General features: G+C 45.9%; 1 protein-coding gene across 1 annotated transcript in view; it reads left to right on the top strand.

Annotated features, from left to right (window-relative positions):
* The window catches only part of LOC120021993 (histone deacetylase 7-like), an 87,166-nt gene that overhangs the window by 34,468 nt on the left and 29,282 nt on the right, over positions 1-23,416 (top strand). Inside the window, exons 2-14 of the mRNA XM_038965799.1 lie at positions 29-222; positions 453-546; positions 1,354-1,477; positions 1,955-2,061; positions 3,784-3,906; positions 4,309-4,481; positions 12,408-12,663; positions 13,776-13,975; positions 14,797-15,003; positions 18,241-18,478; positions 18,709-18,842; positions 19,467-19,587; positions 22,253-22,302. Coding sequence (XP_038821727.1) covers positions 82-222; positions 453-546; positions 1,354-1,477; positions 1,955-2,061; positions 3,784-3,906; positions 4,309-4,481; positions 12,408-12,663; positions 13,776-13,975; positions 14,797-15,003; positions 18,241-18,478; positions 18,709-18,842; positions 19,467-19,587; positions 22,253-22,302 — 1,968 coding nt within the window. The 5' untranslated portion in view covers positions 29-81. The remainder of the gene's footprint in view (positions 1-28; positions 223-452; positions 547-1,353; positions 1,478-1,954; positions 2,062-3,783; positions 3,907-4,308; positions 4,482-12,407; positions 12,664-13,775; positions 13,976-14,796; positions 15,004-18,240; positions 18,479-18,708; positions 18,843-19,466; positions 19,588-22,252; positions 22,303-23,416) is intronic.

Genomic DNA, 23,416 nt, shown 5'->3' on the forward strand with positions numbered 1-23,416 from the left:
CTCTCTTCCTCCCTCCCTCTCTCCATAGTGGATGGGCTAATCCCTCGCGAGGCTTCGTCACCACTCCGGCCGGTGCGGCCCATGGACCTGCGTACCCACGGGCTGGTGCGACCCGGGCTGGAATCAGCCATGCTGGCCCCCCACCTCCCCCCATTCCTGGGGGCCTTCTCAGCCCGGCACTGTGCCAAGTACTCCCAGCAGCACCTGCCACAGCACATCCAGGTGAGCATCCCTCCATAGAGATGGATAGAGAGCACACTTCCAACATAGCCTGCTTTAAAATGTAAATAGCCCTCAACTGCGCTGCCCAAGCCGCCACAAAATAAATCAATGAAAAAGATAGGTGTGCCCTCTTTCCATATAATCCCTCTCTTTCCATTGACTGATATCACTTCCTAAATATAGTCTTCACTGCACCCGAATGAACGGGAATGTTAATGGTCTCGTTTCAGTACGAGTATGACAGGGAGCAGAGTCGGCAGGAGAAAGAGCAGGAGAAGAGGCAGGAGCTGCAGCAGCTGATGCACAAGGATAAGAGCGAGCAGAGTAAGTTACAGCGCCCCATAGCCGCGTGGAGGAAAAAGGGCATGCAATTAGAAATGAGTGCAACGTTATCAGTATGTTATGTATAAGGATCGCTTACAGTACCATGTAAACTATGATGACCGTGAATGTCTTTTTAGAAACGCAATGTATGATGACAGCAATGCGATCTTGTAGGTAGTTTAGGTGTGTGTGCGCATGGTTTTCGGTTGTTTATTTTTGAGGCCCCAATATGATCCTCAGAATGTTGTTGTCTGTAACAGAGGGAGTTCCTTAAGATTAGTCACAGTCTATTTTCACATGAAACCTAAATCAAAAAAAGGAAGCAAGTCACTTAATAATTGTACATGTTATGTTGTTTGTTGTCTTTCACTTTCGGGAAGGAAGTGCCTACTGAAGAATGCGACCTAGCAATCTGTCAATCACCAAATTCCTAAGAACCTGCCCTTCAAAGTTCAGCTTCAATAACTTGTCCTTGAATAACTTGCATTATCCAAGTCATAGCTGTCAGACATTTGTCTGACTAGTAATTACAAGGGAAATGCCTAGCATCTTTCCTCGTTTTCTAATGTTGAAATCTTAGGTAGGCACATTGAATACTCAGTTTAGTAGATTATAGATATTTGACTCATAGTGAAACTGCTTGTCAGTTATTGTACAACACAGATAAAATCGGTATATTGGAATATATTGTTTGTATCCCTACGCTAACACCAATAGATTAAGATTCAGTCAGTTTAGAATGCTGCACCTAGCTTTGGTTAATTTCCAGGTTCTTGTCTCTGATTGGGTGACTCTGTTGACGGACAGGTGCTGTGGCCAGTCCCCTGGTGAAACAGAAACTCAGAAGCCAAATCCTGAAGAGGAAGGAGCAGGCCTCCCTGGAGAGGACCGCCTCCAACCTCTTCAGCAGCACCACGCCCAGGGGTTACAGGTGAGAGACAACCCAGTAAAGACTTTGATTAAAGTTTCTACAGAAATGTTGTTGTCTTGTTGCATTCGACTTTAAAAAAAATGTCCACTCATGAAAATGCACTGTTATTAGACTCCCGTGGCTTTGGTGGGATTACCATCTTGTTCTTTTCACCTTTCCAATCTTCTCCCACAAATTATCCTCAAAAGAGATGGAAGTAAGGAAGATTTACCTCTAAGACAATTTGGATAAGCCCGAGTGACTCATTAGATTAGGTGATAGGTTACATGACTGACTCGCTAACTTCTATCTATGGTTGTGCCACAGGTGAAGCATTATTTCACAATACAATACTTTACTGGCCATTTTCATCTAAATTATTGTTGTGAGGTCATCAGTACATACACAAAATTGATACAGCACAATACAACAAACACTTAACAATGATTGTTCATGGTTTTGGTGGATGACTCTCAACTGGCTGTGTTAATTGTATAGGGAATTGGCCCCAGATCCTGACATGACCCCAAAGCCTCACATGGTGACCCCTGATGTCCATCTTCCACTATGTGACCAACGCAAGGACATGCCCCTCAGAAGAACAGGTGAGTCATTTTTTTAATGTAGTTTGTACTTTCTTTGTAGAGAGATTTGTACTTTGTACAGCACAGTTAGAACAGGATCCTTTCCTGTTCTCATTATGGTGTCATGAGGTGACGTTGTAAACAAAATGCAGTTGACTCCTGACAATGGTTTGGGGTCTGCCATCAATGACGACCTAAACTGGAGCACAGGAGTGCTGATCTAAGATCAGTTTTGCCTTTTAGTACATCATGAATAAGATCACATGGACAGGGGGGGGGGACCTGATCCTAGCACTCATATACTCACTTTATGAATACCGGCCCAGGTCTCCAGAGCAAATGAAGGTACTACATGCCTTTTGACACAGAGTAGGTAACGCTTGAGAAGGCACTACAGATTCGTTTTAAAGGGAGCCATATTACATTTCTTCCATTTGTAGTTGTTGGGTGAGTTATGCAGTTAGATACATGTTAACACACATATACCGAACACTGATGTAGAGAGAGGCAAAGACACAGAAAGAGACAGAGACAAAGCGGGAGTCACCAAGCCTACAAGGAAGGAAAAATAACACCGTAGAGTGAAACTACGAGAGAGAGAGAGAGAGAGAGAGAGAGAGAGAGAGAGAGAGAGAGAGAGAGAGAGAGAGAGAGAGAGAGAGAGAGAGAGAGAGAGAGAGAGAGAGAGAGAGAGAGAGAGAGAGAGAGAGAGAGAGAGAGAGAGAGAGAGAGAGAGAGAGAGCTTGAGACTGTGAAAGAAAGACCAAAAGCTATTACGTAACTAAAGCATGTGTAAAATGAACCACGTGTGAGAATGTCAGACATGTCTGTCTGACTGACTGGGCGTGCGAACGACGTGCAGACATAGAGGTGAATAGAGGCCAAACGTTCCACCATGCACAAATGAACTAATAGGATAGAGATAGTCCTCAATGCCATGGTCACAGAATTTAACAATTGCAAAGGTGTGGCCTCTTTCCATTATATGCATAAGTACTACTAAGGAGTGGTCCCTACTAAACTATGTCACCTGGAGGACTATTGCAATGCCATTATTTACCTGTGTTACCCTAGCAGCATTGGCCATTTGCGGCTACACACCCCTCTGTCTCTGTATTAAAATCCGACAACAATACCATACTGTCATGGGTGTCTTTTGTCTGTGCTAAGCCGCTCGCTGATTGATCGTTCGGTTAGGCCTATTGTGGCCATTGCCAAAGTAAACATGAAACCTTTGGCACTGCTGTCAACTCTTTTGTTATTTGTTCAGCTGGGGTGTAGAAGAGCCTTTGGGTTTTGTTATGTAAAAGGCATTGCTTTATGATGACATAGCACGTTATGGATTTGTAGCCATTTGTAGTTTAATACTGTTGGGGTCTGTTATAGAACGGCGAAGGTGCATAAATATGGAGGAATTCAGATATTCGGCACAATCGACTTTTTAGTTTTTAAAAAATTGCCGCCATCTTGGAGCTAGAATTGAGATCATGCCGATACAAAAAAAGAGTAACAGAGAGCAATGTACAATACAGCGAACTTAGCAAACAAAGCATTTCTGGTAAGTACACTGGGGCCGCCATCTTTATGCACTTTCGCCATTGTCTTGGATTGGTCAAACTCCAAAAATCTACATTCTATGTTGTGTGTGTGTGTGATTGCATGTACGTGTGTGTGCGTGAATTAATGCGTGTGTGTGTGTTTGTGTGCGTCCGCGCATGTTTGCTCGTGTGTGTGTGGGTTCAGCCTCGGAGCCCATCCTGAAGGTGAAGAGTAAACTGAAGAAGCACATCAACTCCAGACAGAACCCTCTCCAACGCAAAACCAGCGCTCCCCCTACTGTCAAGCACAGAACGCCGGACACTCTGGGTAACGTAGTCCTTCCTGCCTCGTTGTGTCCACCGTCTATCAAACCAACCTCTATCTCTTCCTGGTGCTGTAGCCACAGTGTCTGAGCACTTTGGCCTCGGCCTAACACTAACATACCTGGGTCGTATTCATTAGTGCACAAAGTAGATTATTTTATTTTTTTCAGCGGTAAATGTTAACAAGCATTTCCTATTGGACAATTTCAGTGAGTTTACATCCCTTTGGTGCCAAATGAATACGGCCAGGGTCTTGTTGATGAAGTGATTAGTTGAATCAGGTGTGTTAGTGCTGGGCGGACTAGTGTTTGTGTACCGCCACTAACACACACACACACACAAATCTGTTATCCTATATGTCAGTATCTCTTTAGCTGATTGGCTATCCCTCCTTTCCATCCTGCAGACTATTCCCCCAGCAGCAGTAGCACTCCAGTGTCGGGGTGCAGCTCGCCCAATGACAGCCTCCTCTCGGATAGCCCACTTACTACCGGACTGGCCCACGAGCTGAGCCCCTCTCAACCCCCCTCCTCCCTCCGCCCCTCTCTCCTTCAACCCCACTGTACTCCCAAGTACAGTGTAAGTATATTGTAACAATGAGTAATTACAATACTGGTCACTATAAGAATAATTTCACAGTAAAAACGATCACTCTAATGTTAAGTGTGACCCAGTTTATGTATACAATATGTTATTGTAATTTTTTGTTGTTGTTGGGGGAGGGTAGTTTTTGGTTAAAAGACTGTAAAATGACCTGGAATTCAGCTGAAACTGATTTTAATTCATGAAATCTGTTCCAAAGTATTCGCATGAATAAAAAAAGAGACATAAGTGATCGTATCTCGATGTAATCAAGATATGAAATAATTGTTATTTTCAAATACAATTTATTTTTGGGCTTAGTTGTGGTCAATTTGCAGTGTACAAATTATTATAATTATGTTCCGGCCCCATGACCATCCGCTCCAACAAAAATTGGCCCGCGACTGAATCTAGTTACCTAGCCCTGCAGTATAGTATGTGCCTGTTCTGCTCAACTCCCCTTCTATCCAACAAGCATCAACAGAATTAACACCTCCATACTTGATTGAGCCATTTCGTACCACACACAATGTCACATTCACTACCATATTAGAACACACACTAGATACAGTATCAAGAGCATAGTTGCTTCAGAATCTCAGTGTAGGAACAACATGAGTGTCAGGGCCAGAATAGGTTATGGATTCCCACGAAGTTTAGTGAGGTGTGTGTGTTCAGGTTTAAAATAACTTTTATTAACTTTAAATGGCGTTCAACATGTTTCCTCCCATGGAATTGTATTCCTTTACTACAACAGATATGTAATGGGCATCAAAGATATGTCATATCCTTGAAGACTGTCCATTTCAAATAAAGAGCACATGTGGGAATGTTTTAATTGAATAAGGGCTGATCGAATAATATGGCAGTACAGTTGTCCATCTGTTTGTTCCTGATCTCAGATTCTCTCTCTCTCTCTCTCTCTCTCTCTCTCTCTCTCTCTCTCTCTCTCTCTCTCTCTCTCTCTCTCTCTCTCTCTCTCTCTCTCTCTCTCTCTCTCTCTCTCTCTCTCTCTCTCTCTCTCTCTCTCTCTCTCTCTATCTCTCTCTCTCTCTCTCCCCCTCTCTCTCTCTCTCTCTTCAATAGGCCGGTTTAAAACATTTGGCCACCCGACTGTACTGTACCATGACACATTACACATTAACATTGGATTAATGTTCAAATGACATGCCCTTTTCAGTTTCCCAGGAACATGTTGTAAAATGATTTTTCATCACTCAGATTTCAGCAATCTGACGTTTTCTCTGCTTACACTTAACCTACACACAGCAAATTCTTCAGTGTTAAATCAACACTAAAAGTGTGGACCTGTATAGACACTGGAACAGTGTTAAATTAACACACTGCCTAGTGTAAAGACTTATTTGCATATTTCCCATAGTGCCTTGCCTTTCGAGTGAATTGTAGAGTTACTACCAATGACTGTATTTGTTAGTGACAGAGACATGGTTGTTGCATTCATCCATTTTCAGTCCTGTGGAGTTCACCATGTGAGATCCGAAGCGAATATGTTAACATTAAAATTACATTCTTTAACACAATACAAAACGTACAGTATTTCATAAGGCCTTATTTTGAGGGCCTAGTTTTACCCTAATACAGTGGCCTGAAACTCATTGTATACAGGCCACAACAGGCCTGTATACCATTATGCTGGCGTGCAAAGTGATGTGTAATTCCTATTGGAATCCAGCCAGAGTGGGGATATCCAACCTTTGGAATGACCTGCAACGAGGGCTGTTACAGTCATGGAATTTTGGATGATGGTTATTGGCCAGCCAAATGACTGCGGTCACCATAAGAAACGTTTGAATAAAAAAATATGAAAATAAATTGAAGACACACATTTTCACCTCTCCTCCGCACCTGGCTGCATGTGCTGCCATAGAAATAGAATGAATAGAACGGGCATCCCCATTTCAAGTCTATGATGGCATAATGGGTGGACTGGTGGCTATTGCGAGTGTACCCATAGAAGCAAAGCAGGAAGTGTTGCATGAGCCACATTCCATTGCATGAGCCACATCAGTTAACATAATTTGAATGAACATTCTACATTACCAAGGAAATTATTGCATCACAATACCAGGCAACCATTGCGGTTGTACCCATGAGTTTACCAGTGAAATTGACAGGGTTAGAGGTTCCAAGTACGTTATATTCATTCTATTTCTATGTGTGCTGCTGCTGCAGGGAGGGGGTGTTGCCTAGGCAACCGGAGTGTCTTTTGCTATAACACCTTGCTTGTTTCAGCAAGGAGCAACAAAGTTTCAGCACGTTTTTAAGAGTCCATGTTACCGCGGAAACGGACTCAACCACACGAAGGCCGGTTATGACTGTTAATTTATTTGTATTATAGTTTACACAGGTTACACAGTTATACGGTAATTGTGCCAGCTCCTGTGCCAGCCCCAATCTACATTCAGAATAACTACAAGGGTTGGGAAAACTATGATATGAAACTACCTAAAGCAACTAAACTGGAACAACCATTTCAGTAACAAATGCAATATGTCCAAGTAACATATTGGATAAGTTTAGAAAATGTATGTAATTTATATTTAAGTAGCATAAGATTAATTTATCAATGTACATACAAAAACATAGATATTGAAACAAACCATTCTAAAAATCAACCTGCAATAGAGCATGCTGGGAAATATGATAATGATGGGCGTGGTTTTGGTTCAACTGTAGTATTAACACTAGGGTTGTTTTACACCAATGAGTGTTAATTAAACACTTACAGTGAAAAATCAACATTAATTAACACTGGCCAATTTGCTGTACAGTAATGAAACTTTCAAGCTATTCTAACAGACATTACATTTACATTACATTTAAGTCATTTAGCAGACGCTCTTATCCAGAGCGACTTACAAATTGGTGCATTCACCTTATGATATCCAGTGGAATAACCACTTTACAATAGTGCATCTAAATCTTTTAAGGGGGGGGGGGGGGGGGGGGGGGGGGGGGGGGGGGGGGGGGGGTGGGGGGGGGGGGGGGGGGGGTGGGGGGGGGGGGTGGGGGGGGGGTTAGAAGGATTACTTTATCCTATCCTAGGTATTCCTTAAAGAGTGGGTTTCAGGTGTCTCCGGAAGGTGGTGATTGATCCCTCGACCTGGCGTCGTGAGGAGTTTGTTCTACCATTGGGGTGCCAGAGCAGCGAACAGTTTTTGACTGGGCTGAGCGGGAACTGTACTTCCTCAGAGGTAGGGAGGCGAGCAGGCCAGAGGTGGATGAACGCAGTGCCCTTGTTTGGGTGTAGGGCCTGATCAGAGCCTGAAGGTACGGAGGTGCCGTTCCCCTCACAGCTCCGTAGGCAAGCACCATGGTCTTGTAGCGGATGCGAGCTTCAACTGGAAGCCAGTGGAGAGAGCGGAGGAGCGGGTGACGTGAGAGAACTTGGGAAGGTTGAACACCAGACGGGCTGCGGCGTTCTGGATGAGTTGTAGGGGTTTAATGGCACAGGCAGGGAGCCCAGCCAACAGCGAGTTGCAGTAATCCAGACGGGAGATGACAAGTGCCTGGATTAGGACCTGCGCCGCTTCCTGTGTGAGGCAGGGTCGTACTCTGCGAATGTTGTAGAGCATGAACCTACAGGAACGGGTCACCGCCTTGATGTTAGTTGAGAACGACAGGGTGTTGTCCAGGATCACGCCAAGGTTCTTAGCACTCTGGGAGGAGGACACAATGGAGTTGTCAACCGTGATGGCGAGATCATGGAACGGGCAGTCCTTCCCCGGGAGGAAGAGCAGCTCCGTCTTGCCGAGGTTCAGCTTGAGGTGGTGATCCGTCATCCACACTGATATGTCTGCCAGACATGCAGAGATGCGATTCGCCACCTGGTTATCAGAAGGGGGAAAGGAGAAGATTAATTGTGTGTCGTCTGCATAGCAATGATAGGAGAGACCATGTGAGGATATGACAGAGCCAAGTGACTTGGTGTATAGCGAGAATAGGAGAGGGCCTAGAACAGAGCCCTGTGGGACACCAGTGGTGAGAGCACGTGGTGCGGAGACAGATTCTCGCCACGCCACCTGGTAGGAGTGACCTGTCAGGTAGGACGCAATCCAAGCGTGGGCCGCGCCGGAGATGCCCAACTTGGAGAGGGTGGAGAGGAGGATCTGATGGTTCATAGTATCAAAGGCAGCCGATAGGTCTAGAAGGATGAGAGCAGAGGAGAGAGAGTTAGCTTTAGCAGTGCGGAGCGCCTCCGTGACACAGAGAAGAGCAGTCTCAGTTGAATGACTAGTCTTGAAACCTGACTGATTTGGATCAAGAAGGTCATTCTGAGAGAGAAAGCAGGAGAGCTGGCCAAGGGCGGCACGTTCAAGAGTTTTGGAGAGAAAAGAAAGAAGGGATACTGGTCTGTAGTTGTTGACATCGGAGGGATCGAGTGTAGGTTTTTTCAGAAGGGGTGCAACTCTCGCTCTCTTGAAGACGGAAGGGACGTAGCCAGCGGTCAAGGATGAGTTGATGAGCGAGGTGAGGTAAGGGAGGAGGTCTCCGGAAATGGTCTGGAGAAGAGAGGAGGGGATAGGGTCAAGCGGGCAGGTTGTTGGGCGGCCGGCCGTCACAAGACGCGAGATTTCATCTGGAGAGAGAGGGGAGAAAGAGGTCAAAGCACAGGGTAGGGCAGTGTGAGCAGAACCAGCAGTGTCGTTTGACTTAGCAAACGAGGATCGGATGTCGTCGACCTTCTTTTGAAAATGGTTGACGAAGTCATCCGCAGAGAGGGAGGAGGGGGGGGGGAGGGGGAGGAGGATTCAGGAGGGAGGAGAAGGTGGCAAAGAGCTTCCTAGGGTTAGAGGCAGATGCTTGGAATTTAGAGTGGTAGAAAGTGGCTTTAGCAGCAGAGACAGAAGAGGAAAATGTAGAGAAGAGGGAGTGAAAGGATGCCAGGTCCGCAGGGAGGCGAGTTTTCCTCCATTTCCGCTCGGCTGCCCGGAGCCCTGTTCTGTGAGCTCGCAATGAGTCGTCGAGCCACGGAGCAGGAGGGGAGGACCGAGCCGGCCTGGAGGATAGGGGACATAGAGAGTCAAAGGATGCAGAAAGGGAGGAGAGGAGGGTTGAGGAGGCAGAATCAGGAGATAGGTTGGAGAAGGTTTGAGCAGAGGGAAGAGATGATAGGATGGAAGAGGAGAGAGTAGCGGGGGAGAGAGAGCGAAGGTTGGGACGGCGCGATACCATCCGAGTAGGGGCAGAGTGGGAAGTGTTGGATGAGAGCGAGAGGGAAAAGGATACAAGGTAGTGGTCGGAGACTTGGAGAGGAGTTGCAATGAGATTAGTGGAAGAACAGCATCTAGTAAAGATGAGGTCAAGCGTATTGCCTGCCTTGTGAGTAGGGGGGGAAGGTGAGAGGGTGAGGTCAAAAGAGGAGAGGAGTGGAAAGAAGGAGGCAGAGAGGAATGAGTCAAAGGTAGACGTGGGGAGGTTAAAGTCACCCAGAACTGTGAGAGGTGAGCCATCCTCAGGAAAGGAACTTATCAAGGCGTCAAGCTCATTGATGAACTCTCCAAGGGAACCTGGAGGGCGATAAATGATAAGGATGTTAAGCTTGAAAGGGCTGGTAACTGTGACAGCATGGAATTCAAAGGAGGCGATAGACAGATGGGTCAGGGGAGAAAGAGAGAATGTCCACTTGGGAGAGATGAGGATCCCAGTGCCACCACCCCGCTGACCAGAAGCTCTCGGGGTGTGCGAGAACACGTGGGCAGACGAGGAGAGAGCAGTAGGAGTAGCAGTGTTATCTGTGGTAATCCATGTTTCCGTCAGTGCCAAGAAGTCGAGGGACTGGAGGGAAGCATAGGCTGAGATGAACTCTGCCTTGTTGGCCGCAGATCGGCAGTTCCAGAGGCTGCCGGAGACCTGGAACTCCACGTGGGTCGTGCGCGCTGGGACCACCAGGTTAGAGTGGCAGCGGCCACGCGGTGTGAAGCGTTTGTATGGTCTGTGCAGAGAGGAGAGAACAGGGATAGACAGACACATAGTTGACAGGCTACAGAAGAGGCTACGCTAATGCAAAGGAGATTGGAATGACAAGTGGACTACACGTCTCGAATGTTCAGAAAGTTAAGCTTACGTTGCAAAAATCTTATTGACTAAAATGATTAAAATGATACAGTACTGCTGGCTGGTGAAGTAGGCTAGCTAGCAGTGGCTGCGTTGTTGACTTTGTTTGAAAGTGTAGCTGGCTAGGTAACCTCGATAACTGGCTAGGTAACCTCGATAACCTCGATAATTACTCTAAACTACACAATTATCTTAGATACAAAGACAGCAAAGACAACTATGTATCTAGCTAACACTACACTAATCAAATCGTTCCGTTGTAATGTATTATTAGTTTCTACAGTGCTGCTAGTCGGTAGAAGTTTACTAGCTAGCTAGCAGTTGTTGACTAGGTAGGAGAACGGTGGCGCGGCGACGAAAATAGCTGGCTAGCTAACCTCGATAATTACTCTAAACTACACAATTATCTTAGATACAAAGACAGCAAAGACAACTATGTAGCTAGCTAACACTACACTAATCAAATCAAATCGTTCCGTTGTAATGTATTAGTTTCTACAGTGCTGCTAGTCGGTAGAAGTTGACTAGCTAGCTAGCAGTTGTTGACTAGGTAGGAGAACGGTGGCGCGGCGCGGCGGACGAAAATAGCTGGCTAGCTAACCTCGATAATTACTCTAAACTACACAATTATCTTAGATACAAAGATACAATCTTAGATACAATTATCTTAGATATCTTAGATACAAAGACAGCAAAGACAACTATGTAGCTAGCTAACACTACACTAATCAAGTCGTTCCGTTGTAATGTAATAGTTTCTACAGTGCTGCTATTCGGTAGAAGTTGGCTAGCTGGCTAGCTAGCAGTGTTGACTACGTTAGAAGGACGAAAATAGCTGGCTAGCTAACCTCGATAATTACTCTAAACTACACAATTATCTTTGATACAAAGACGGCTATGTAGCTAGCTAAGAAAAATTGCTCAGATCAAACAAATCAAACCGTTGTACTGTAATGAAATGTAATATTGCCTGTGGAGCGAAGCGAAGTGCGACCAGTCGCTCCAACCCGGAAGTCTTCAGAGAACTGAAGTTTGATACCCCAGCAGTTAGTAATTGAGTACATACTACTTAACTGAATCAAATTCCAATGACTATAGTTGTTTGAGTCAACGCCAATTTATTTAAATTGAATGAAATGAAATTGTATTTGACACATGAGCCGAATGCAATGGGTGTAGACTTTACCGCGAAATGCTTGCTTACGAGCCCTTCCCAACAATGCAGAGCTAAAACATGATAATACAAATAAATATAGTAACACGAGGAATAAAATACACAAGAATGGAGCTCTATACAGGGAGTACCAGTACCAGATCAATGTGGAGCTCTATACAGGGAGTACCAGTACCAGATCAATGTGGAGCTCTATACAGCGAGTACCAGTACCAGATCAATGTGGAGCTCTATACAGGGAGTACCAGTACCAGATCAATGTGGAGCTCTATACAGGGAGTACCAGTACCAGATCAATGTGGAGCTCTATACAGGGAGTACCAGTACCAGATCAATGTGGAGCTCTATACAGCGAGTACCAGTACCAGATCAATGTGGAGCTCTATACAGGGAGTACCAGTACCAAATCAATGTGGAGCTCTATACAGGGAGTACCAGTACCAGATCAATGTGGAGCTCTATACAGCGAGTACCAGTACCAGATCAATGTGGAGCTCTATACAGGGAGTACCAGTACCAGATCAATGTGGAGCTCTATACAGGGAGTACCAGTACCAGATCAATGTGCAGTGGTGCAAGCTATTATAGATATGTACATGAAGGCAGGCGAGTTTGGCAGTTATGTTTTACAGTGTGCGTGACCTATTGTGTCCCCTCCCTCCCTCCCTCAGGCTCAGAGGTTGCTGCTCCAGGATGGCACACTGGCCCACTTCTCCTTGCCCTGCTCCACCGCCCTGCCCACCAACAACGCCAGGCTGCCCGCCCAGGGTGACAGGGAGTCGGGTGGCCATCAGAGGGTGGCCAGGGTACTGCCCCAGGTCTACCTGCCCATGGAGGGCCTCAGTGCTGCCCAGCTGGCCCACCAACACCTCCAGCCCCTGCTCATCCTGGAGCCCTCAGTGCTGCTGCACACACAGCTAGTCACTGGTGAGAAACACACACGGATATAAACACACACACACACACACACACACACACACACACACACACACACACACACACACACACACACACACACACACACACACACACACACACACACACAAGCAAGCAAGCACATACACAGTCACACCCACTCATAGGGTACATATATTGTGCACTGAGTGTACAAAACATTAGGTTCTCTTTCCATGACATAGACTGACCAGGTGAATGCGGTGAATCCAGGTGAAAGCTATGTCACTTAAATGCACTTCATTCAGTGTAGACAGGTTAAAGAAGGATTTTTAATGCTTCAGACAATTGAGACAGGGATTGTGTATGTGTGCCATTCACAGTTTGAATGGGCAAGACAAAAGATTTAAGTGCCTTTGAACAGGGTATGGTAGTAGGTGCCAGGCGCACCGGTTTGAGTGTGTCATGAACTGCAACGCACGCTCAACAGTTTCTCATGTGTATCAAGATTGGTCCACCACCCAAAGGACATCCAGCCAACTTGACATGACTGTGTGAAGCATTAGCGTCAACATGGGCCAGCATCCCGGTGGATCGCTTTCGACACCTTGTAGAGTCCATGCCCAAGACGAATTGAGGCTGTTCTGAGGGCAAAAAGGGGTGCAACTTAATATGAGTAGTTCCTAATGTTTTATACGCTCAGTGTAGATATGTATGCAAACTCACACAAACACACACACCACACCTGCAGTCATCCTGGAGCCCTCAGGACGGCTGCACACGAAGAGAAACACACTCGGAGCGACACTGTCCTCTATTGATCGTTTGACTGAATGCCACTTATCCGACTGATCTAGGCATGTGGAACTTTCACTAATCTATAATGGATCTGGTTGATCTGGGAGTGACTACACAGACCTAGCTAATCAAAACATTCCACAACACTGTTTGATTCCTCTCTGGTCGTTTTTATAACGTTTTAGTCAAACATGATGATCCTGACCTCTCTGATTCTCTCTCCCTCTCCCTTTCCACGTTCTCCCTCTCTTTCTCCCCCCTCCCTATCGCTCTCTATGTTCACCCTCCTTGCTTCCTCCCCCTCTCCTCTTTCTCCCTCCCCTTCTCCCCACCTCTCTCTCCTTAAGTGCGAGGCCTGAGCCCGGGCCATCTCCAGTACCCCTCCTCCAGACTGGAAGGCCTGGCTCCCCCGGGCCTCCACAGACCCCTGGGTCGGACCCGCTCTGAGCCCCCGCTGCACTCTCACCACCACCAGCACCAGTTAATTCAGCAGTACCACAACGCACTGCTTCTGGAGAGACTCAAACAGAACACACACCTGGGCAAGGTGAGAGAGCACACCATTTTTGGACACACACATTTTAGGGACTGTTGAGCAACACACACACACACATACATGCACACACAAACCAAGGTGATCTTAAAGAGGGACATAGACTAAGACACACACACACACACACACACACACACACACACACACACACACACACACACACACACACACACACACACACACACACACACACACACACACACACACACACACACACAGACAGTCTGATTCAGAGGGGTTGGTTTAAATGCGGAAGACACATTTCAGTTGTACAACTGACTAGGTATCCCCCTTTCCCCTTTCCTTTCTTGTACAGCCAACCTTGTGGGGACAAACAATTCAGTCCCATTCAAAATCCTATTTTCCCTAACCCTAAACCTAACCCTAACCCATACTCTTACCCTAACGTTAACCTTAACCCCAACCATAACCCAAAAACTTAACCTTAACCCTAAACCTAACCCTAGCTCCTAACCCTAAATCTAACCCTAACCCTTAACGTAATTCTGACCCTAACACTAATTCTAACCTTAACCCTAAACCCCCTAGAAATAGCATTTGACCTCGATGGGACAAACAAATGTCCCCAGTTGGTCAAATTTCTGTTTGTTTACTATTCTTGTGGGGACTTAAACACACACGCACGCACGCACGCACACACACACACACACACACACACACACACATACACACACACACAGCACAATACATATTACATCTAGATACCGCATAACAGTGCTCACCAACACAAGAAGAGGGAGGACTGATGCATGACCTTTGACCTTAAGAGTGTGTATGTGTCCCTCCCTCATCAGCTCATGACCAAGTCCAGTGAGAAGCCTCGTGTCACACAGATCCCCTCGAAGGACATGGACCCGGCGGAGACCGGGCCTGGGGACGGCTACCAGAGGAGGAGACAGAGTGGGACCAGTAGCACTGAGTCAATGTGGGACACAGAGTCCACCTCCTCAGGCGATTACCTAGGAGATCACACCATGGAACACACACCTCTGATGAATCAGGTACACAGACACAAACATATGCACGCAGGTGCGCACACACACACAAACACAGATACACACACATACAAACACACACAAAGAGACCCATTGGTCATACATACATACAATTATTATATTAGTCCAACTCTCAAATATACACTATATACAGAAGTGGATTTGGCTATTTCAGCCACACCCGTTACAAACAGGTGTATAAAATCAAGCACCGCCATGCAATCTCCATAGACAAACATTGGCAGTAGAATGGCCTTACTGAAGAGCTCAGTGACTTTCAACGTGGGACCGGCATAGGATGCTACCTTTCCAACAAGTCATTTAGTCAAATTTCTGCTAGAGCTGCCCCGGTCAACTGTAAGTGCTGTTATTGTGAAGTGGAAACGTCTAGGAGCAACAATGGCTCAGCCACGAAGTGGTAGGCCACACAAGCTTACAGAACGTGACTGCCGAGTGGTGAAGCGCGTAGTGCGTAAAAATCATCTGTCCTCGTTTGCAATACCAGCCAACCTCTTTTGACCTCGGTGGGTCTATTTATGTAAGTGAGTGTGTACACTTATTACTATGACATTATTAACGGGGTTGCAACACTTACTATCCGAGTTCCAAAACACCCTTGAAAGCAACATCAGCACAATAACTGTTCGTCTGGAGCTTCATGGAATGGGTTTCCATGGCCGAGTTGCCGCACACAAGCCTAAGATCACCATGCGCAATGTAAATCGGCGACTGGAGCTGTGTAAAGCTTGCTGCCATTGTACTCTGGAGCAGTGGAAACGCGTTCTCTGGAGTGATAATTCACGCTTCAATGCATAGTGCCAACTGTAAAGTTTGGTGGAGGAATAATGATCTGGCGCTGTTTTTCATGGTTCGGGCTAGGCCCCTTAGTTCCAGTGAAGGGACAATTTTTACGCTGCAGCATACAATGACATTCTAGACAATTCTTTAAACTTTGTGGCAACAGTTTGGGGAAGGCTCTTTCCGGTTTCAGCATGACAATGCCCCTGTGCTCAAAGCGAGTTCCATACCGAAGTGGTTTGTCGAGATCGGTGTGGAAAACTTGACTGGCCTGCACAGAGCCCTGACATCAACCCCATTGAACACGTTTGGGATGAATTTTAACGCCGACTTCGAGCCAGGCCTAATCGCCCAACATCAGTGTCCAACCTCACTAATGCTCTTGTGGCTGAATGGAAGCAAGTCCCCGCAATAATGTTCCAACTTCTAGTGGAAAGCCTTCTCAGATCAGTGGAGGCTGTTATAGCAGCAAAGGGGGGGACCAACTCCATATTAATGCCTATGATTTTGGAATGAGATGTTTGATGATCAGGTGTCCACATACTTTTGGTCATGCATGCGCAGACCAGCTGGCTGGAGTCTTTATGGACATATTCAGTCTCTCCCTATCCCAGTCTGCTGTCCCCACTTGCTTGAAGATGTCCACCATTGTTCCTGTACCCAAGAAAGCAAAGGTAACTGAACTAAATGACTATCGCCCCATAGCACTCACTTCTGTCATCATGAAGTGCTTTGAGAGGCTAGATAAGGATCAAATCACCTCTACCTTACCTGACACCCTAGACCCACTTCAATTTGCATATCGCACCAATAGAACCGAAGCTGATGCAATCGTCATCGCACTGCACACTGCCCAATCCCATCTGGACAAGAGGAATACCTATGTAAGAATGCTGTTCATTGACTACAGCTCAGCCTTCAACACCATAGTACCTTCCAAGCTCATCATTAAGCTTGGGGCCCTGGGTCTGAACCCCGCCCTGTGCAATTGGGTCCTGGACTTCCTGACGGGCCACCCCCAGGTGGTGAAGGTAGGAAACAACACCTCCACTTTGCTTATCCTCAACACAGGGGCCCCACAAGGGTACGTACTCAGCTCCTTCCTGTACTCCCTGTTCTTCCATGACTGTGTGGCCATGCACGTCTCCAACTCAATCATCAAGTTTGCAGACGACACAACAGTAGTAGGCCTAATTACCAACAATGACTAGACTGCCTACAGGGAGGTGAGGGCCCTGGGGAGTGATGCCAGGAAAATAACCTCTCCCTCAACGTCAACAAAACGAAGGAGCTGATCGTGGACTTCAGGAAACAGCAGAGGAAGCACGCCCCTATCCAGATCGACGGAACCACAGTGGAGAAGGTGAAAAGCTTCAACTTCCTGGGCGTACACATCACTGACAATCTCAGGAGGCTGAAGAAATTCGGCTTGGCCCCGAAGATCCTCACAAACTGTTACAGATGCACAATTGAGAGTATCCTGTCGGGCTGTATCACCGCCTGGTACGGCAACCGCACCGCCCGCAACCGCAAGGCTCTCCAGAGGGTGGTGCGCTCTGCCCAATGCATCACCGGGTGCACACTACCTGCCCTCCAGGACACCAACAACAACCGATGTCACAGCAAAGCCAAAAAGATCATCAAGGACATCAACCACCCGAGCAACGGCCTGTTCAGCCCGCTACCATCCAGAAGGCGAGGTCAGTACAGGTGCATCAAAGCTGGGACCGAGAAACTGAAAAATAACTTTTATTTCAAGGCCATCAGACTATTAAATAGCCGTCACTAGCCGGCTACCACCCAGTTACTCAACTCTGCACCTTAGAGGCTGCTGCCCTATATACATAGGCATGGAATCACTGTTCACTTTAATAATGGAACACTAGTCACTTTAATAATGTTTAAATAATGTTTACATACTGCTTTACTAATTTCATATGTATGTACTGTATTCTATTCTACTGTATTTTAGTCAATGGCACTCCGACATTGCTCGTCCTAATATTTATATTTTTCTTAATTCCATTCTTTTACTTTTAGATTTGTGTGTATTGTTGTGAATTGTTCGATACTACTGCACTGTTGGAGCCAGGAACACAAACCTTTCGCTACACCCGCAATAACAGCTGCTAAATATGTGTATGTGACCAATAAAATTCGTTTTGATTTGTAGCTTCAGTTCAGGCCACCTTTCTGGCTCTCCAATAGAGGGTGCCATGGCATCACTCTGTTAGTCATCCCTTAGTCATGGCTTTTACAAGGTGCTGTAGTTGGGCTGTTTTATGTTGTTGCTAAAGTAACTCCTAATAACGATCTGGGTAAACAAGTAAACAAACATTTAGCCTTTAAATGGTTTTTTTTGTTGTTTTTTTAACTTTTCACCTACTTTTTTCCCTCCCGCTCTCCCTCCCTTTCTATCTTTTTATCTATCCCCCTTCCCTCCAGTCGTTTCGTTGGGAGCAGCCCAGGCACCACCAGGTCCTGACAGACAGGCGTAGACAAGCGACCCACCTGGACCCCCTGGGTGTGCCCATGGTTCTGGGCCCTGCACACCGCCCCCTCGGTCGCGCCCAGTCCTCTCCCGCCTCCACCTCTCTCCCCCCTCCTCCACAGCCCACGGACACCCCACAGTCTCTGGCCGGCCCTGGTCCGGAGACCACCGCCAAGCTACGCTTCACCACTGGTGAGAGACACTTGGGGAGTGCTGTACTATACACAGTGCTTGTTGTATCTTGTTGTATCTCATGTACAACATACTGTATATTCAGAAGGTGCTGTATGTCCCATCCATAGAATTATTAGCACTTAATTTATTAGGATCTCTGTGGTCCCGTCTACTATCTATCTGTCTGGCTGGCTTTCTACCTATTTTGTATGGTCTCTAAACTACAGTGTGTGTCGGTGTGTGTGTAGGTCTGGTGTATGACTCTCAGATGCTGAAGCACCAGTGCACCTGTGGCGACAATAGCCGACACCCCGAGCATGCTGGAAGAATCCAAAGCATCTGGTCCAGACTTCAGGAGAGAGGCCTCAGGAACCAGTGTGAGGTAGGTACCATATAAAGCATAACACAGCAGCACATACTACACTACAATATTCTAGATTCAGAGGGTTTGGGTTAAATGCGGAAGACACATTTCAGTTAAATGCATTCAGTTGTAAAACTGGCTAGGTATCTCCCTTTCCCTTTCTACACAACACCACAGAACTAAATATGTTGGTTGAAACTCCTGTTATGAACACTGCTGCCACCTAGGGTTACACCCCAGCACTGCACCCCCCTTTGCCCTGGCCCAGGTTTCCAAGATCAAACTTTGTGTTTTGTTTGTCTCTTTAAACAGTCCCATTGAGGTCAGAAGACCTCTTTTCCAAGGGAGGCCTGTGTGTGTACCTATGCTGTAATTTGTGTGTGTTCATGGGTGTGTGTGTGTGTGTAACAGTATAACTTTAAACCGTCCCCTCGCCCCGACCTCGGGCGTACCCGCTAACTAGCTAGCCATTTCACATCCGTTACATGTGCATTCGCGAGTGCGTTTGCGAGTGTATGCATGTGGACTAGTGTGTGTATGCGCCTGCGTGTATGCGCCTGTGTCTCGTGTGTGTGTGTGTGTGTGTGGTGCGTTGGTTAATTCTAAATGGCATGGCGTGTGTGTGTGTGTGCGCTCCTCCAGTGTATCCGGAGCAGAAAGGCAACTCTGGAGGAGCTTCAGTCTGTCCACTCTGAGAAACACGTCCTGCTGTACGGCACCAACCCACTCAACCGCCTCAAACTGGACAACCGCAAGCTGGCTGGTGCGACACGCGCTCAGTCTCTCTCTCTCTCTCTCTCTCTCTCTCTCTCTCTCTCTCTCTCTCTCTCTCTCTCTCTCTCTCTCTCTCTCTCTCTCTCTCTCTCTCTCTCTCTCTCTCTCTCTCTCTCTCTCTCTCACACACATACACCAACACACAAACATGCACACTCATCTTCACGCGCACACACACACACCGCTCTGACACACCTCATTGTCAAACACTCACACTCACTTGGCCATATAGGTAATAGGTAGGGCTGTGGCGGTCACGAAATTTTGTCAGCCGATGACTGTCAAGCAAATAACTGTCGGTCTCATGGTAATTGACAGTTAATTAACATAAACACATTTAGCCTCTCCTGGCTTCCACACATAGCCTAGAATCCATTTATAAAAAGTTGAATAAATCCATGTAAATATAGCCTACACCTTCACAATAAATCCATAATTTATTTTAGACAGGTCTAAAGAAGCATGATATGAAGAAAATGTAGTCTATTTCAGAAGAGAAGAAGAGCATACTCTGAGTTGTCCTTATGTTGGGTCCTGATGTGGCTATGCCAAATGGCTGTGGGCTACACTAGTTCATATAGCAGACAAGATTTGCTTATAATTCCGTGGCATTATTTTATATTATTTTATAGTATGAAGAATACAATTGAACAAAGCTGAATATTTATTTATTTTTATTCTCCAAACGATTTGAGGGAGTGCGCACATGCGGCTATTTTGTGTGTTGAGCGGTTAACAAAGAAACAGCTACTCCTATATGCTTAATTTAGAGTTATTGATGTAACTTTAGTTGTGATACAAACTTTGGGCTATATGTTTTGATTTTAATACATTGTAAGGCTGCATGATGAGACTAATGATAATTTCAAAAAAAGTAGCTGGAAAGGCAGGCTGTACACACACCAATAGTCTCTCATTCACAATTTGACAAGCCCTTGATAATGCCTCGAATTTCACGGCGGCATCCCCTTTGTGGCCGTAATGCACCCTAAAAAAAATCCATGCCTTTTGCGGCCAGGAGTGCTGCCTGTTGTGCCCTTCTCCCTGAGTGTGCTGCCAATCCGAAGCATCTCTCGTTCACACGGCTCTCCGTCACGTGATCGGGTCTTTCTCACAGGCTACAAGTGAAGACAGACACGTCAGGGACGCAACTGTGCGCGTCCTCATCCAATTCCCGAGGTGCATACTGAAGATATTAGAACTGTCCACATTTACTTTTCGTCAGCCAACAACATGAGTAGGCCTTACGAACAGATAAAGCACTAGCCTATGTTAATGTACTATCCCCCATAGTACAAAAGTCGACCTATTCTATTCTGTGCGAGAAATAAATATTCCAAACATAGTCTGAGACAGTTGTGGGATGCGATAGATCCAAAATTAATACAACCACTAGCAGCAAAACACTTTTTTTAATGCAATGTGGCTGACGCAACAGATCAGAACATTTAGCTTAAAATGTTGATAAACTATTTGTCTACTTCTTCACGTTATAAGTGCAGCAATGCACAAACGGCAGTAGGCTATAGGCGTGAATGTCCCATTAGCGGAAAACACTATTATCAAAAGGGAATTTGATTATGCATATAATGCTTTTATTATCAAGGTGCATTTTTATGGTGAAAATGATCTTCCCCAAACGTGAAACTCACACGCTGCTTATATATGCCAGTTAGGCTCTACACCCCTTGTGAAGCGGATTAATGTGCTTAATTTTAAGAAGTTATTTGGCCACTTTAGTTGTGATACAAACCTTATTAAAACATATAGGCCTATGGGCTAGGCTACATGAGGTGTGCGACTATGATTTGAACAAGTCACAAAAAAAAGCCATTGTTTCTTATGCTGGGCATCATTCACAAGTAATAATATATCATTCACAAGTGATAGGCTAATATTGTCACCCATCAGACTATTCTTGATTTAATCTTGCCTTTACATATGCTAAATAATATATGTGTGAAATTTGTTTTGATTTAGAATGGACCATTATCACGCACCTGTCTCGAAACAGGGGCAGGGGGAAAAATACATGTCATCTATGCACTTAAATAGCGAATGGAGGATGCTTTTCCTGTGGTTTATTTTCATGCCAGCCAGGTAGGCTATACTCCTGTTGTAAAGAGAAGCAATGTGCTTAATATTAGGAAGTTGAGAAATAAATATAGTAGGCCTAGCCTGTAGAAAGCTGATGGGATCTTCCTCTTTTTATTTAGCGGCCACCACTCTGTTTTCTCCCGCTAATGCATAACCTATAGAAATGTTGCGCAACATGAGCTCATGGGCTCTCATGAAGTGTTTGATTAGATTTTCGAAAACATTTGCATTGATGTCAGAGTGATTAGAGGGACAATAGAGTGCTGAGTACCAGTCAGTTAGCAAGTTTGGATGGCTACTAATGACCAGCAGCAGCATCAGAGCTTGGAGCAGCCTAATTACCGTGACTAAACGGTAACGTGGAATTTGACTGCCTTCTTGAGTCGTGACCGCCGGTGTGGTGGTAATACGGTCACCGCACCAGCCCTAGTAAAAGCCACACATAAGTATTTTTACACACTCATAAATCACACACATGGAACTATACACATATGCATGGATCATCAAGTATTGAATGAATGTAAGATTAATGTATTGGATTTATCTCACTCTTTCAGGAATCTTATCTCAAAGGATGTTTGTGATGCTACCTTGTGGAGGAGTTGGAGTGAGTTACTCAGAATAACGCACGCACGCACGCACGCACGCACGCACGCACGCACGCACGCACGCGCACACACACACACACACACACACACACACACACACACACACACACACACACACTTACAGTACACAGGCAAACAGCTCAACAGACCCTGTAACAAACAATCAAAGAGTCATGTGAAATCTGTCCACTTATCTAATCACATTACAAAATGGCAAACATTACATGCTTGATTATACCTCATTACACGATTAAGCTAATAGAGCGACAAATTGTGGAGGCTGTTGTTGCTGGCGGGGACACGGTCGAAACGCCAATCAGATATCAAAGGCAAAGAAGAGGTGAGAGATGAGAGGAAGAGAGAGAGGAAGAAAGGGTGGACTCTGAATTGTTTGCTTGGAGGGGTGCCTGGGGAACTGTGGTTGAGTGGTTGAGTGGAGGGGAATTTATTCAGGAGGAAGGCATGTGGGGAAAGAGAGAATATAGACACCAGAGAAGAGGATGAAGAGAGGATGAGTGGAGGAGGAAGAGGGGGAGAAGAGATAAGGAGGAAGAATGCTGCTAATATGGTGTGGATAAGGAAAGAGAAAATGCAGACACTGAAGAAGAGATGAGTGCAGGGGGATGATGAAGATGAAAGAGAAGGGGAAGAGGAGCGTTGAAGAGTAAAAGAGAAGGAGGTAGACTGTGTATAGTCGTGATTATTTTTTTTTATGTGGACACTGAAGAAGAGGATAAAGAGGGGATGAGTGGAGGAGGAAGAAGAGGAGAGCAAGAGGGTGAAGAGGAGAGTAGAGGAGGGTTTGCATGGTGTTGATAAGGCGCCTGATCTGCCTGGATTTCCGGGCCTTTGGTTCCTCTGGTGAGGCGAGCTGATTGAAACAAGATGGCGAAGAAAGTGATAAAAGAAATTCCTAGGATTTCATTGTTCTGTCGTGCCAAACCGCCAGAAATGTGGAGTTTTGAAACATGGAATAACAAAGGGAAGGAGAGAGAGAGAGCGAGAGAGAGAGAGAGAGAGAGAATCTGAGAACAGGAATACTCTACTACCTCATTTACTGTCATCATCAGCAGTCAAAGTCAAGGTTGTGGTGATTTGTGTGCGTAAATGTTA

This window comes from Salvelinus namaycush, chromosome 2, assembly GCF_016432855.1.
Source record: "Salvelinus namaycush isolate Seneca chromosome 2, SaNama_1.0, whole genome shotgun sequence".
NCBI lineage: Eukaryota > Metazoa > Chordata > Actinopteri > Salmoniformes > Salmonidae > Salvelinus > Salvelinus namaycush.